A 17,247-nucleotide genomic window follows, 5' to 3' on the forward strand; every position below is an offset into this window, starting at 1 on the left:
AGGTGCAATGGTTTACTCGGGTAGGATTTGAATGACCAGGTGCAATGGTGTACTGAGTGTTTGGGGGTTGTTGTTTTTTTTGTTTTGTTTTGGGGGTTGTTGTTTTTTTTTTTTGGGGGGGGGGGGTGTTTGGGAGGTGGTGTAGCAGTGTAATGGTTTTGTGAAAATGAGATTTTTAGAAATACGTGGTGAGGTGATCTGTTGAGAAATTTGTAGACGTGGAGTGGAAAGATGAGAAAGAAAGGCAAATTTGTGTGTGTATAAATCATGAGTGAGTGAGTATGGTCTTACGCCGCTTTTAGCAATATTCCAGCCATATCATGGTGGGCGACACCGGGAATGGCCTTGTACCCATGAATCGAACCCGGGCCTTCGGCGTATCGAGCAAACGCTGTAACCACTTGGTTACCCCACCGCCCCGTATAAATTATGGTTCAGAAAGACAATAGCAAGAAAGGCTGTGATCGAAGGATAGAGTTAGTGTGGCTATAATTGAATGTCAGGCAAAAATAATATTTAAAATATAAGGTAGTGTGAGGACTGCCTGGGACCGAAGAGGGGAAAAATAGATGGGCAGAAGAAGCAGGGTCGATAGGAAATAAACTTTGGGATGGGAAACCCAGAAATGTAGGGAAGTGTTTAATTGAATCACATACCATGCGGGTTAATTAATGCTCGTTGAGTGCGAATACGTTTAAACGTTTTGTGCTTGCTTTAGTTTAACCCTACAGTGTTGAAAACTATTTGAACTATTTTTTTGTGATAAAAGTTTGACATTCAAGTGGTTAGAAGGTGTAACTAGATCAGTGAGCGAGTTGCTGCGAAGTATCACAGAAACGCGTGAAACAATTCATTCAGTTAACCATTAAAGATGGATCTACTTCTAACTTACCAGGGTGGCAGGTACACTTCAGGAAGCGGTAAACTGTCGCGGAAGGATTCCCTTCTACACCTTTCACGAATCAAGCTGGGTTCAAATTAAATTATTTCATACAGATGAAATTGTCTTTTCTCATCCGGCGGGCTTTAAACGGCTCCACACTGCCGCTCCATGCATTATGATTGATACGGGAAGGCGTTGTTGAAAATTGAATTAAAACACAAACCGCCATCGACTTAAAACGGTCGGGCTGTACGCGGTAGAATTTTGTAAATTAATGCAAAGAGACAGCGTGGAAAATTGCATTAGCGAGTCCTTATTTCTATTTTGCCACAAGATAGATCAAACGAAAGGATCAAGCGACAAGTTAGCAGACTTGAATACAGAGAACAGAACGTGCGCACCACGGTGGCGTTAGGATTACGTGGCTGTCCGCCATTGTTCCGCCGCAGTAAGACGGAGCGGGACATGCTAAAAAATGGCGTCCCCTTTGACCGCAATCAGTCGAAAAAGCTCGTCTACGGAGGTGGCAAAGGGGAGATATCAACAGCAAAAAATGACCTCTTTAACGACCAAGTTGAACCCGTTTGCAGGAAACGTAGAATCCATGCTTGTCCAGGCCTAGCGGACAGATAAACGGTCGTCTTGGACCTTGCAAGCTCTAGACGTTCAAATCTTCTTACTCAACTCACTTTTTACATACTTCCATCCATCGAACAATTTCGTTTCGAGTTAAATGACTACTAACAATGAAATGCTTTTCTTTCGTTTGTGTAATCCACTTTCGCGTTACCGAACACAGAGTAATCGAATTGGTTTTTCTTCTGAGAAATCACAAATCCCATGTCGTGCTCCCGTTTTTGCTGTAAACTTAATTCTTCGTCCTACAATATCTTTTTCCGATTCATAACATGGTCAAATTTTGCTATTACCCGGGAAAAAAATATTTAGGGCAATTTGTCATGTTTGATAAAAATTTGTAAAAGAGAAGTAGAGATGTAAGGCAGTCGATATATCAAACACTGAAATAAAACTGTCAAAGTGTCAACCAGCTCGCGCAGTGTTTGTGACAGTGATAGATGTGTAGATATCCCGACATCGAGATTGTATGATTAAACATGTACAACGCCCCGCGTCGCCGATATCGTGGAGGTTGTACGATTGGCCGACAATAATATGCTTATCAAACACCGTCACAAATTAAAGATGCCGACGGTGCGTGTATACTTTTTCATATGGATGAGTTTGACAGATCACTGTTATTATGTGTTAATATCAATGAGTTTTGGTAAAACGACGGTTTGATCAGGTAGAATGATTTATAAGACTGTTTTAATAACTGAAGTAAATGACACGTTTACGGACATCTGTGGGTGTGGCGATCAATCACAATGACCGATAGTGCATATTCTATGTATTTTTACCCAAGGGGCAAAAATCACCCCCCAATTCGCGTATGGTAAGACCTTTTAATGTTCATATCGTCGTGCAACCCATGCTTGCCGTAACTTGCGACTATGCTTGTCCTAAGACGCGACTAACACGATCGGGTTGTCAGGCTCGCTGACTTGGTTGATGCATGTCATCGCATCCCAATTGCGTAGATCGATGCTCATGATAACAATCACTGGATTGTCTGGTCCAGTCTCGATTATTTACAGACCTCCGTCATATAGCTGGAATATTGCTGAGTGCGGCGTTTAACAACAAACAAAAAACAATCATATCGTCGTACTCTGTGTACATTGGCGGTCATCTGACATCGTTGTGGCGTTGATAACGTTGCATTGTTTCTAAATGACGTCATATTGAATTGTATTATTTAGAGATAACACTGTGACGTCACTGATGTATGGGGGCACTGGTGGCCCAGTACCCTAGTTGGCCCAATTCACAGTGCGTCCCTTGGGCACGCCAGAAACCTATGATCGTTGGTTCGAATCCCGGTTCGCCCCGATTATGTTTCTGGGTTTGTCAGTACCTTACCCGTGCTCTTGGGTTTCGCCAAAGCGGCAAACGTCAGAGACCTGCGTGACTTCAGGCTTTCCTTCCACATCAAGCATACACGGGTGGATGTCGTCATATCTTATTGTTGTCAACAATGACGCAGTGTGACGTCAAATTTCATCAACCTACTTATCAACATTGAGAATAGTCATATGCACATGTTCAGAACGTTATTACATTCGCAATGTCTACCCTTATTGGTAATATATCACGTTCATCCTTCCACTCAGAAAAAATGTGGGAAAATGCCAGTCAGCAATGATCGAAATCAGTTGTTGTGTTCAAAGACACACTATTTACTATACTGACGCCTTATGTTTGCACATATTCTAGAAATTGAAATTCTCTAAACTATTATTCATAAGCAATTTGTTAACTTTTTTTATTGACCACCGTGCAATGACACCTCTGTTTAACTGTGTGTACCTTTCCGAGTCTGTTTTAAACTAAAACCGTCAATCTGCTAACACTAAAGCAGCTTACGTTACAACTTTAGCGAACAATCAGCGTTATGCTCTATCATTGTCAATTCTGATTATTCAATTTAACATGACAGTTTGACACGTGAGGTCAAAGGGTCATCGTGTCAAGCAATCAGCTATTATCAGCACATCGTACTATCATTCCGCTTTAAAAAAATAGTGCCACGATGACCTAGTTTTCGGTCGTCTCAAAATATTATCGTAGGAGAAGAGCCCGATCGATAAATGTGTAGTGTGCGGCCTGTTTAAAATCGCATGCCTTTGACATAGAAATCCGCCGCTCTTTGCAACCTCATTGTTTTAAGCAACTATTTCTACTAATCTTGACAAACATGGGACGCCATTGTCCTCAAATTCCGGACCACGTTTCTTGGCTCTTCAGGAAAGAATCTTTTCTGTTCACGGCATTTGTGTTAAGTGGTTGGCACTGACAAACACCGGCCTATTTACCATGTAGTCCCGATTTTACGGAAGGTTAAGCGAATTTAGAATCGGACGGATATTTATTTTCTTTTTAACTCTTGGTTTTGCCCCGGTCCAAGTTACGTTGTGGTGGCGGGAATATTTGTTGCTAGAGATACGAAATGAAAGCTTATCTGGGCCATATGCTTGAAGTTTGTGTCTAAGCTCACAGCAGATTTATACAAGTCTCTAAGGCACAAAATATTAGTTAAAATCATAATTTTAAGATTATATGAATAATCAAGAACAAGTCCCTAAAAGAGACTGGCGTCTTGTCCACATATCTAGACTTGCCTATTATAAGGATATAATTACTTTACACCAATGGACTTTCAGTACAGCCTTGGAGCAAGGCTATGTTCATAGATACATGTACATTGTTGTTTACCGGGTGATGTGTACACTGTTGGTTCCTGTATAATTATTTATGCTAGTGGAGGTCGTCGTGGCAATTATTGTTAATCTTTATTTTCACGGGAATGACAATAACAGTTATAAACGGAAGAGATAAGGGTTATACTAATTCAAATGGTTATTATTCATGGTGACGACTTTCACAGTGAAGATATCAAAGTATATGTGTTAATAATTGTCTTAATAGAATTGATGATGGTTAGGGTGTTAATAAAGATGAAGATATGATATTGATGTATGTGTGGTAATAATTTGAAGTACGGTAATGAGGACGATGACGATGGTGATTGCGACGACGACAAGGATAATGGTGATAGCGACAGCAAGGATGAGTGGTGTATATGTGATAATAACGGGCATTACGTTGACGATAATAATGACGACGATGATGATAACGACAATGACGACGGTGATGATGATGATGATGACAACTGGCGTTATAATGATAAGAATGATGATGATTATGACGATAATGATAACTACAATGATATTGGTGTATGTGCGATAATAACAGGCATTACGATGATGACACTGATGATCCATGGTGATGATGACCCCAAGATGATGACGATGTAATTGCATGGACGTATGTGTGATGTTAACCGTCATTACGACGACGGCTCTGAAGACGATGCGATTTGGTTGTGGTGATTATTAAGATGATGATGATATTGATGTATGTGTGGTAACCACTTGCCGAACGATAATGATGATACTGATGGCGACGCTGCTACAGCTGCTGTTGATGATATACACATCCTTATAACACGTGATGTCATTTATGAAATACAGTTGTTTGTCATTCAACCTTTAAGTAACATACCCTTCCTAATGTCTGCATTCTATTTTACCTAGATACATTACCTATTAAAGTATGCCGTGTCATTTTTCACCCAAACAACAAAGTCTGGTAGCTTAATCTGCCCTCGTGTACCCCTTGAAGTGAGATGTGTGTTACATAAATAACATGGACCATACTGGCGGTAACGGGTCAACGGTCTTATCTCGGTAATATCCATTTTTTTCAACACAGATGCAAATCTTACCCCTTCTTTCTACTGCCGCATTGTTATATAATAGCATGTGTTGAATTGAAGCGAACCTGCCTTGGGGACACGATAAACACCATTACCTTCAAGAACGCCGCCGAACAGGTGTGCAGGTTTTAATAGGTTGTGTTATTTTTTAAATGTATGGGTAGATAATTTAAGACGTTTTAGAACCGATAAAAGAACACTTTATATTTTTTTATTGCTCCGATGTGATAATGTTATCAATTATGGCGATAAAACGTGTTGCAATTTGCATTGCATTAATGTTGTAAGATTGATGGGACGTTAAATGTTTTTCACTTGCCTACTCATTTGAGAATGGGATGCGTTTCAAAACATAATTTGTTATGGAATTTGAATATGGGGCGTGTTAGTCAATAGTTTGAACACTTTATGATAGCGACGTTATATTCCACAAGCAGACTGGTGATATTAATTCCACGTAGAGAATGAAAGGATTACCAATTATGATGATGATGGTGATGATGGCGTTGATGATGTCGATGTTGATGATGATGATTGCTGTTATTATTACATGTTTTTCATCTGCCTGTTATTATTTTCTTGTTGTTTTTATATTATCTCAATCGTCATTATTTAATACTACTGTAGTTGTTATTATTGTCTTTGTCCGTTGTTATTGACTTTATCATTAATACTATTATTAAAGTAATACTATTATCAAGAAGATCAAATTAATATACCAGCTTTAAACTGACGTCGACAATAACCAACAATAACAGTATTATTATTGAAACTTATGGCCAAAGGTTTGGCTATGCGGCCCTTGCAACACTTGTCTGACAGTTTTTCAGAAGCTTGAAAAAAGAGAACATGGACGTAATGGCGTCTCACCTCAGAGGCAGTTTAGGTGTAAAAGGAATATTGATGAATTAAACTTTCAATAGGCCTAGCTGTCGGAAAACAGATGGTGCATATTATAGTCATATTCGGTACATGGGGGTCGGCCGTGTGACTGGTGAGAAACCCGATATATTGGTATTTACCGCTTGAAAGGGGGGTGACACGTTTTCCTACCCCCTGTGGGGCAGACAGCGTTCCACAGATGAGAGAGCGGGGGAGCCGGGGGCCTGAGTCACGGCAGTGAACGTTATTCGATCACGAGGTCACCCAGACGCTTATTGACGTGCCGCAGACGTCAACTTGACGCCATGTTGGCTGGGGGAACTGAGGGGATGTTCCAAACGGAGGTTCAAGATGGAGACGACACAGCGCCATTCAAAGACCCCTCCTCGGGAGAAGGTTAAAGAGGGCTTCACAACATGGGAAAGTTTATCACAAGTATGACACATATTTGATGCTGTGTATAGTTTATTCGAGAAATGTGCAGTGGCAGTGGTAGTAGTGTTAGTCTTGTGCTCCTGGGGGCGTCTCGTCTGCGTAGTTCCGATACTCTGCAAATAGGCATTCCAAGTAGTTACGTGGGGTTGGGTGCACTATATATTTCTCATTTAATCAATCCTTTACGTTTCTCGGTCCATTGTACGATTCCAACAATGTCTTTTATAACATATCAACAAGCCTTCATATAGCTGCAATAATGCAGAGTGCAGCGTTAAACAACAAGACAAAAAATATGTTCGCGAAAAGGTGAGCGCATCCTGCACCATCGGTGACACTCGTCACAAACACATGCAAAGACATGTCAAGTGTTTACCTGAACAGTGAACAAACACGGGAAAATCTGGTTCGATATAGGGAATTGCATCAGACATTATTTTGGTCACTGATTGGGTGGCCCTGTGGTCTAAAGCGTTCTCTGTCTGCTCCTAAGCTGCACTATTTGCTGGTAGCGGGTTCGAATCCAAAAGTGGTCACAAAGCGATCTAATCATAATTACAACAAACACAACAAAGGTTTACGAAAGCTGCGCTAATGCACTTTGTGGAACTGGGCCATGACCATAATCACCAACGCCGTGATATAAATGGAATACTGTTCAAAGCGGCGTTAACCCAAACTCCCTCACTCATTCACCACAGTTGAAGACATATGACTGCCCCACGTTGGCTTACCATGACAGGCTGATAGACTGTGACACACAACACTCATCAACCCAGCTCAACTATGCATACTTTGGTAAAAGTTATCTAAAAGTGAAAATGCCATACTTTCATCCCGTTGTTGACAACAACTGGCGACATACCTCTGCTCCGAAATCCCACGATACAAGATGCAGAGATGAGCGCCTTGAACTGTTTCCCCTAATAACAAATCAAAATTCCCTTCCCTTTCATCTTGTACAAGATTTCGTAACGGACTTGCAAACATGCGTAGCGCAGCGTAGCACAGGAAAACCAGTTTAAATAGCAACGTGAAAGTCGTTAGGTGTTTCATAAGAAAAAGCGACGGTGGCGGTAAGTGTGGTGTGTGAGTAAGGTTTTACGACGCTTTAAGCAATATTCAAACCGGATTACGCATGTTACACCAGAAATGGCTTTCATACATTGCACCCATGTGGGAATCTAACCTGGGTCTTCGATGTAGCGAGCCAACACTCTATCCACTAGGCTATCTCACTGCCTCCTGGTGGTAAGATATTGTAGGTTCAGTGCTTGAACTTTATAACAGTTGCTGTCTACAGCAATCACTAAATAGAGGAAATACGACACCTACATCAAACTCCACTCTTGGCAGCACAATAGAAAATTTTCTGCATTGGCCATATTTGCTTAATACCCTATCAGCTTTCCATTTTTCAGATATCGACGAGATTAAATCCAAACAAAGTGCTCAGGCACTTGAAAAACACACTGGGTGTTTTTGTCAAAATATTAAGTAAGGTTTACACGAGAAGTGCATTACCCTTATATTGTCGAGGTAAGGTGAACGGTAGTACGGAAGCCCGTCGGGGTCACTGTCGCACCTCCAACCGGAAAGTCGTCTTTCATACCATGAGTGTTCGTTATACTTGATAGTGGACATTCGCCATGCATAATTAACTCTTTTATGAGGACCATACCTGAAATCACGCATTCACACAGCAGTGTGGCTAATTTTCCCAGTGAAGATGTGGACAGGATTTCTATTAAATTCCCCAAACCCGATACTTGATTGAGCTGTGGGGCGTGGATCTTTCCCGCCATGAGACAGACCACTGCCATTATTAGAAAACAAAGCATAGGCGCTTCGGATTTTCAGAACCGGAAACCTAATAGTGTCTCCATTAATTCCTTTCGTTCACATTTCTTCATTTGCATAAATTAATTAAACTAATTGTTAAAAGGTCACGTGAGAATTTGTGTCAAAATTCAGGCAGACGATAGCTGAAATCTTTCCCAGAAGACACTGCAAATTGTGTTTCCGGTCTACATGGGTGGCAAGGAGAAAATCTGTGTAAAAAACGCGTAATCAAACCTATCCAAACACTATATGTGAGCTTTAGCGTACAAGGGCTCAATGGCTTCGTTACGTCAGCGTCAAGTGATTTGTACCGAAAGGAAAGGTTCTTATTAAGTCGTTTCTGCCGGAATGCGCGGATCTTCCATTTGGTGCCCGTACCAATGATGCAGATTTTCTAGTTCTTGGCACACATTTAATAGAGGGGCTTAACGTAGAGCACCGGGATCATGGTTTAGAACCAACTCAAGTTCAATACAAATACAAACGGAATTTAGAGTACACTGAAACCCGTTCAGACCGGACACTGCTAATCCCGAACCTGCACATTCTGGACTTGTTTGTTTGTTTAGAAACGGTTGGTTAGCCTAGCGGTTAAAGCGTTCGCTCGTCACACGGAAAACCCGGGTTCGATTCCCGACATGGGTACAATGTATGAAGCCCAATTCTGGTGGCCCCCGCCGTGATATTGCTGGAATATTGGTAAAAGCGGCGTAAAACCATACTCACTCACTGTTTGCTGTTTAACGCCGCACTTAGCAATATTCCCGTTTGTTACGGTTGTCCTAGAACTTGAATACGGATACATATATATACTACTCAAAACAAGTTCAAGAACACCAAAAATCGGATGGCTGTGGTAGACTAATCGGGTGTTATTAACTTCTTTTGTGTGGTATACGGCGTGACAGTAATCCATATCAGTTATTTGTCAATCTGGACAATTGGTCATTCACTGATATAACACTATTAGCTGGAGTAACGGGTTTCATGGTATTGCTTAATATCGATAGATGCATGTTTCGATTCATGTTTTTGTGCATTGAAATAATTATTAGGTAGAAATTGACGTTATCCACAGATGTGAAATTATCATTTAATAATGAAGGTGTCTCATGGCGTGTCCACACTTTGTATGAGATTGACATGTAATAAATTGAATACAAGCCCTCGTGCTGTGAAATATCGGCCTAATAAGGGGATCCTTCAATGTCAAAGAACAACGATTGCTCTTTCAGCTTTGACACACAAAATTCGATCGTCGAATGAAGTAGGTCTTTTTTCTATTGTTCTTGTAAAGCTTCAACTACAGCAGTGAAAACACCCATGCTTACTGCTCAGTGGGTCGTTCATATTTCCCCACCCTGGCAAGTGGGAAAGTGCGAATGATGGATGATGAAGGTGGGACATAGATACTCAAGACAATTTCACGGTCTGAAGGACTTTTTTTTACATCGCAAGGGTCACCTATTTGAGTCTGCCCGAGTCACTCGACCCGCGCAAACTCCTTACACCGCTGGGTGGATGAATGCTCCGCGGCAGGGTCTCAATAGGACATGATTTATGGAATATACCACGGCAGGAACTTCAAAGAAATTGGATCGAGGTTTGAAGGGACCCTGGGTGTTGGTTACACATGCGAAGGGCGGGTGGGGTGGAGTGGGGTGTGGTGGAGGCGCACGTACACGGGGAAGGCTTGGATTGTCTTACGTAGTTATAAATGCATCCCCGCGATTTTCAGTCTGCTGTGTTGGGAGCCAGTTCTAAAATCGTAACCGCAGTGTGTTTTGTATTGGATCAGTTTGAACTGTTTCGGATTGCTTACCGTTACGTTGATATCATTCATGGTTGTCGTGCTGTTTGCAATCTATTCAAGATTTTGAATGATTGTACAGATTACAATTGACCTTGTTGAAGTTAGGGACCGGTCATTTATTGGGAGCAGAGGCTTTTGATTCACTGATGCACTGAAAATAATAACACTCCTCTAATGCTTGTCATATTTTTGGATGACCCACCCATGTCCTTGTACATTGTTTTCATGACCCTCCCTCAAAAGACAAAATGCTAAAACAATTTATATTTTATTATTTTCATTACCCTCCTCAAGTCACAGGAACTCGTTAATGGTCAGAAAATAAAAAAATATACCCCCTTTATGTAAGTAGAGAATTTTCATAAAGGGGGTATATATTTTTATTTACTAACCAATAACGAGTTCCTTTACCCCAAATATGTGTATTATATTTTAATTGATAACTTCTCCCGGTTCCCGCTCACCCAACCACCCATATCATAAATGACCGGTCCCTCATAAATGACCTTGTTGAAGTTATTGTCTTCTGTTATAAATAATATATATATATATATATGTGACTGCAAGGGAGATGTACCAATATACACAGCATGCGGGGCAGTTGGGTAGCCTAGTGGTTAAAGCGTTCGCTCGTCACGACGAAGACCCGGGTATGCTCCCACACAAGGATACAGTGTGTGAAGCCCATTTCCGGTGTATTGCTGGAATATTCCTAAAAGCGGCGTAAAACCATATTCATTCCCTGCATGGGTCCCACAATCATATTTATAACGGGGTACTCGCAGATACAGTAAGTTATTTCAAATAATGACCGTTAACACATTGTTCAAGCATGGCCTTCGTGTGGTCACGACCCCATTCGACACAGCGATTCACGAACTGTTGTTTCTGTCTCTGTGGGGAAATCCCGAAGCACCCTAATCTTCGTCCTTTAAAACCACGAATGCCGTCGAAACAAATCCCAGGAATATATATGTCACGCTCTTTAACGTGATTGTGCCAAGAAGACACGCGTTCGCATCTCTGCAAAAATGAGTCTAATCCCAGGGTTAATAATAATAATCATCATCATCAACAAAGTGTCACGTGTTGTACACTTCATAAAACGGATGAAGGCCTATGAGCCACAAATTACATTAAAAAAATAATCATTAAAATATATTGCCAACTGAAGTATTACAGTGATTAATATATAAGCCACTAGATGTGGCATCGCCATAATTATACATAATAATAGCTAAATACTAAAAGAAAAAGAAAAGAAAAATGATTATCCATCGGATTACTTGGGTTGAGGGTGGGGGTCCCTGGAGAGATTGAGCGCTACATCGGGTAGATAGCTACTGTGCCGCCGTGACGAAACAGGGTGCTGGAGGACCGGTAGTCTTATCAAGGTGTAGATTGAGACGTAGACGAACTAGCCGTTGTGGTCTATTATTTGACGGTTAGTGCGATAAGCAAGGCATCTTTGCCCTTTCATCTTCAAGTGAGCTCTGATCGTGGGTGAAGGAAGGGGCGTCACCCCCTGTATCAGCTGTCTCCAGGGGTGGGGGCATTACTCGGGTAGGTTGTGTAACGGAAGTTGGGGTAGGATGTGGTGTGGGAAATAAATGTTTTCTTCTGATATTGAGTATATGTGAATTCAGAACAACATAACGGCTGGGGGGGAGGGGAACTGGTTTTAGTGAGGTCTTTATAGTCAGTCGGCATAATCGCTGATGGGGTGGGGCTTAGGTGTATGTGGGGTGGGTGCTATAGGGAGGGTCACTGAAATTAAGTATCAGTCGGTATGATTGCTGGGAGGGTAGGGCTAGGGCTGCATGTGGGGTGGGTACTATAGGGAGGGTCACTGAAATTAAGTATCAGTCGGTATGATCGCTGGGAGGTAGGGCTATGGCTGCATGTGGGTTAGGGATGTCTGAGAGGGGTCACTGGATTTAAGTATTAGTCGGTGTAATTCTTGGGTGGGTAGGGCTAGGGCTGCATGTGGGGTGGGGGTGGCTGAAGGGGTCGCTGGATTTAAGTATAAGACGGTGTAAGGTGGGTGGGCTGATACAGACATCCCTTTATTGTTCGCGTTACTCAACACCGAATGTAATCCTTCCCTTAATCTTAAACAGAATCGAGCAGGTCTGTTGGTTTTGAAACCGTCTGCAGAATACCTCCCCTCCTTATGTTCACGTTTGTTAGATAACCCGACGACATCAGTGACCACACTAGCACCACCGAACGGCAATGCTTACAGGTGAACCTATACAGCGTGAACGTGTAGCAAATAGAACGGCGAGTGCAATGTGTGAAGACACAAACAGGGACGATTGTCGTGCCGGACTTCACAACGCTGGCATGGCGGCCGTGTAGCGACTGTGTAATCTTCGTGTTACTGTCTTGTCAGAGAGGCCGGATTTGTGACATTCTTAGGACGATCTAGGTTGTGACAGGTTGGACAATGCGTATTACGTGAAATTCCGACATTGTCTATGTCGGGATCCAAATCCCCACAAGTGCACCCGCGACACATACCATCATCCCCCTCCTCGCCCCCTCCTTTAGTCATGTGATCCCTCCCCAGGCCACTCCAACAGAATTGCACCCCACCATACAACACCCCCACCCTCGCCCCCTCCAACAGAAATCACCCCACCATACAACACCCCCACCCTCGCCCCTTCCAACAGAATTGCACCCCACCATACAACACCCCCACCTCGCCCCCTCCAACAGAATTGCACCCCACCATACAACACCCCCATCCTCGCCCCCTCCAACAGAATTGCACCCCACCATACAACACCCCCACCCTCGCCCCCTCCAACAGAATTGCACCCCACCATACAACACCCCCACCCTCGCCCCTTCCAACAGAACTGCACCCCACCATACAACACCCCCACCCTCGCCCCTTCCAACAGAACTGCACCTCACCATACAATACCCCCACCCTCGCCCCCTCCAACAGAATTGCACCCCACCATACAACACCCCCATCCTCGCCCCCTCCAACAGAATTGCACCCCACCATACAACACCCCCACCCTCGCCCCCTCCAACAGAATTGCACCCCACCATACAACACCCCCACCCTCGCCCACTCCAACAGAATTTGATCTCAACATATGCAACACCCATTCCTCGACCCCTCATCAATGTATTGAATCATAAATCTTACAAAATTGAAAGAGCTTATGATCTCAGCTTAAAATATTTTAGTGCAAACACAAAATAAATATAGATCAATTGTTATCCATCTATACTGTGAAACAGCGTCTAGATGCGGCAGTCATCTCAAACATTAGTTTAGGTACGTTCCAAACACTGAAAGCGTTGGTTCGGAAAATCAATAAATTTCGTTAAACTCAAAATAACCGAACGTGAATCCGGAGTAAGTTTATATATAAAAACGATCGAGAAAAGTCAATGCTTTGAAAGACGAGCCTCCCTGAGCGCTACTATCCCGGTTTCTTAACGAGGAAGTGTAGTATGGCTAATAGTATTAAGTTAAATTGATCAAACAACGATTAAAATCAATAGCCACGCTAAAATAACTTCATGTTATAAAGAAACATGACACGGTTTTTTTGGCTGTTTGAAACACAGTTGTTTTCTATGGTGTAATATTCCAAATTCAGTTTCCTTGAAGGTAAAAAATACGTGTTAATTTCATTTCCTTCTCAACTGGAGAATAGAAAATTGATGTCTTTAGATGTACATTTGATAATGTCATTTTTCGTGTCAACATTTACTATGGTAAAAAATACGGATCCGATTAAACGATCGATGCGTATAGTGTTCAGTCGTGGAATTGAGAAAATTCCTCAGGGCTTAAAAGATGACCTTAAAATAACAACGATTTTATGGCACTTCAAAACAAAATAATATCCAAGCTACACTGGTGGGTGTCGATTCAGCGACCTGTGTTATTTCTGTTTCAAAACATTTTTTTAAAATGAAATATATTCGTGTTTTGTATGTTATATGACGATATATGAATGTTTTAAAGTCTATAGTATGTCTGGTCTAAATTGCAGGATTCAAATTTTGCTACAGAAATATCCATGGCGTTGAAACCCCGTAGCTGGATCTAATCAATTGTTGGGTTTTTTTTCGCCGTTACCCTTTGTCATAGCAGATGTAAATTATCGACTACAGCGTATTTTGTAACGACAAGCTTAGTCCGCTCTTTTTTTCAAAATAGCTTGGCTTATGTACTCTGAGAACAGGAATTAGTGAAATAGATAAGAGCTAATTTGCTAACAGCGTGATTTTTAAGATATCAAAACGCGATTGACGCTTATTGGTCGAGGCGGCGGAGGAACACATTAATCAAGTCTTGACAAGTGAAGCGGTCGCCACGCGTAAGGATTTACTCCAAAGATGGATGTAATGTGCATGTAATTATTCTCAACAGTTCCTGGATATTGAAAGGTCGAGTGATCATACGTGGAGCCTAGCGTAGCGCGCCCTGGTGGCCAATTATTGCCCCATAACATACGCTTCGCCGAGGGATGAGCATTTGTTTAATAGACTTCATCCTGCTGCGCTCCCGCTAAAACGTTTAGAACTCTGAACTGCACGCTCATTCATTCGCGGAAGCGCTCGGGAAATTTATTGCCAATATTGTAACCATGCGTTTAGCAGTGTTTACAAAACGTGTTTACACAACGTTGTCACGAGTTTACGTACATATTTCCATAGCTATTACGAATATATTATTCATATAAATGTGTTCTTGAAACGCTGAAACACAGTTTCCCGTTCCAACATAATAATACTGATCGTTTCTGTCGCTTGTTTGCGAGGCAGCAAATAGATACCGTATTACCAAAGATATTTATGACAATGAAACACTAAACCTTCACAAATAGAAACTTGATGTACAGAGTAGATTAAAGTCATTTGTGTAATTAGCATGACGAACAGAAGCCGACAAAGGTTTCTGCATGTTTATGAATATTTCATTGAACAATAATAGCAGCGTATCTAGTGACGACCGCTGGGTTACCGTTCGTTGTGTTATTGTAGCCAGTAATTCATTTCTCAGAATATAGCAAATCAATAATTTATCTACAACTAGGCTAATGATTTCTCTGTTTTCGTTTTGACTTGATCAACGCGAGTTAGGTAGTACCAGGGAACTATATATACAAGTCCGTGGTAGTACTGAATTCGGTTATAAATAACCGACCGACCCGCATTGTCCAAATATTGTATATAGCTTAGGCTAAAAAAAAAAATAGTCTTGGTTCTCAGGCATCACCCGGATCATCGTTAAGTCTGCCGCACGTTTTGTTTTTATTTCCATATTAAAAAAATATAAAAATCCTTATCACAAAAAATATTGGAAACAAAAACGAAACGTGCAATGAACTTTATGGTGATGTGGGCAGTGCCTGAGAACCAAGACTATTATTTTTTTTAGTCTTAATATATAGCTTCAGTATATGTTAGTCGGAGTATATCACCTTTTTCAGTCAAAAATTATCGCTGGAAGTGAATCCTCGCGTTCAATTTGAATATTTCACGATGATTAATGTACAAATGAGCGTTCGGAAAAAACATCTTATTTATTCCGTTGTTTAACTATAATTAGATTTCCATTTTTTTTTTGTTAAGTGATGATCTTCATTTCGCAGAAAATCATTTTGTAATTTAAACTTTTTCGAATTTTGAAATTTACATTTCGGTGATGATTGTATTCTGAAATGAAACGACAATATCCAATTCATATTATTTCGACAATTGAACACGCAGGTGATTCAATTTACATTATTTTGGTAGAACATGGCAACACAACGACCAAATAATGTTGTCGAAGAAAAGATGTTTTGAAACAGAAGTGTCAACAAATAGGAAGAAATAAACATTTCCTTTGCAGGTTTAAAGTAAATATATTCAGTCATAACTTCATTAAGAGATTAACTTTAACCATTTAGAAAAATATCAACTCGGTAATACACTTCTCCGTACATAATAACGTCTGTTAAACTAATTGTTTTCGCAGCATAAGTGTGTTTCCATGACAGCTTATTTTCCTGTAGATGTATATTTCAGCTGTCAAAACTCTCCATGTCAAATAACTCCTTATCTGGGAGAGGTGTCAATCAATTTGACAATCTCTTAGAGATAATTTGCTATTCCCTGCTCCGCTGTAGCAACAACTAAGCAAGTCATTGTTAAATTACCTTTTCACGTGATTGGTTTTATTACTGGGAGCAAAAAAAAGGTGTTAACTTTCTCTCAGAACGCGTTTTAATCCTGTTTAACTAAAACATTCTTTAATTTATTGACAACAATCGCCGGAAACAATAGAACAATAGCGTTACGTGGACAATAGTTTTCGCACTTACTACTTTAGAGCCTTAGCTAGGTAATATGGTTAATGGAGCTTAACGTTCATTGGTCGTAGAAGACAATAGTGAGATTTGATTGGCTTGTATTGTCGACAGGTACTGATTTGATAAGCGATGGTTGTGGGATTAAACAGTTAACTGCTAATAGTTATCTTATGTTTTGCTTAGAGATTTGGAGATCTGGTAAGGGTGTTAGATAAGACACGAAGGCTGGCCCATACCCACACTTGCTCCTGTGTGCCCTTGTGAGAGTACTGTGAATTTTGTCCGAAGGTGATATTTTGGAATTCTGTGAGTAAAACTTCACGTTCGGCCAAATGCCGTGGTTGGATATTCTCTGTTGCCTTGAAGGTGAGGAATGCTATTTTAAACTCCATGGAGGTATCATTTAAATGCATAAAGAAAAAACTTATTGTTTGTCAAATCAAGGCCAAACTGTATGTTTCGCAACAAGTCAATACTGTTATAAAGGTGTTTGGGGGAAATGATACGGTTCTTAAATACCGTTAGTTTCAATTTATAAATGGACAAATTAGGTCAATTTTGGAAACAACTCAAAAGAAACTTTATATTTTTTATTATTTGCTTTAATACTTTCCTCCGATCACTTATTCGCATATTTTCTGGATATATATTCTACATT

At 41.0% G+C, this 17,247-nt stretch overlaps 2 protein-coding genes across 4 annotated transcripts in view; both read left to right on the plus strand.

The window, feature by feature from the left end:
- The window catches only part of LOC139452389 (fibroblast growth factor receptor-like 1), a 113,866-nt gene that overhangs the window by 59,318 nt on the left and 37,301 nt on the right, over positions 1 to 17,247 (plus strand). The gene's annotated exons all lie outside the window — the stretch shown is intronic.
- Positions 6,470 to 13,416, plus strand: LOC139451899 (uncharacterized). The gene is made up of 2 exons (XM_071233190.1): positions 6,470 to 6,560; positions 12,827 to 13,416. The coding sequence occupies exons 1-2, from the start codon at positions 6,470 to 6,472 to the stop codon at positions 13,414 to 13,416; spliced, it is 681 nt and encodes a 226-aa protein (XP_071089291.1).

The sequence above is a fragment of the Haliotis cracherodii genome, unplaced genomic scaffold (genome assembly GCF_022045235.1).
Source record: "Haliotis cracherodii isolate W230 unplaced genomic scaffold, xgHalCrac1.p SCAF_9, whole genome shotgun sequence".
Lineage (NCBI taxonomy): Eukaryota > Metazoa > Mollusca > Gastropoda > Lepetellida > Haliotidae > Haliotis > Haliotis cracherodii.

Excerpts from the sequence above, each read along its gene's own strand:
- LOC139451899 (XM_071233190.1), top strand. The coding sequence starts at position 6,470 with ATGTTGGCTGGGGGAACTGAGGGGATGTTCCAAACGGAGGTTCAAGAT. Across the intron at positions 6,561-12,826 it reads AGACCCCTCCTCGGGAGAAG|GCCACTCCAACAGAATTGCA; the intron begins GTTAAAGAGGGC and ends ATCCCTCCCCAG.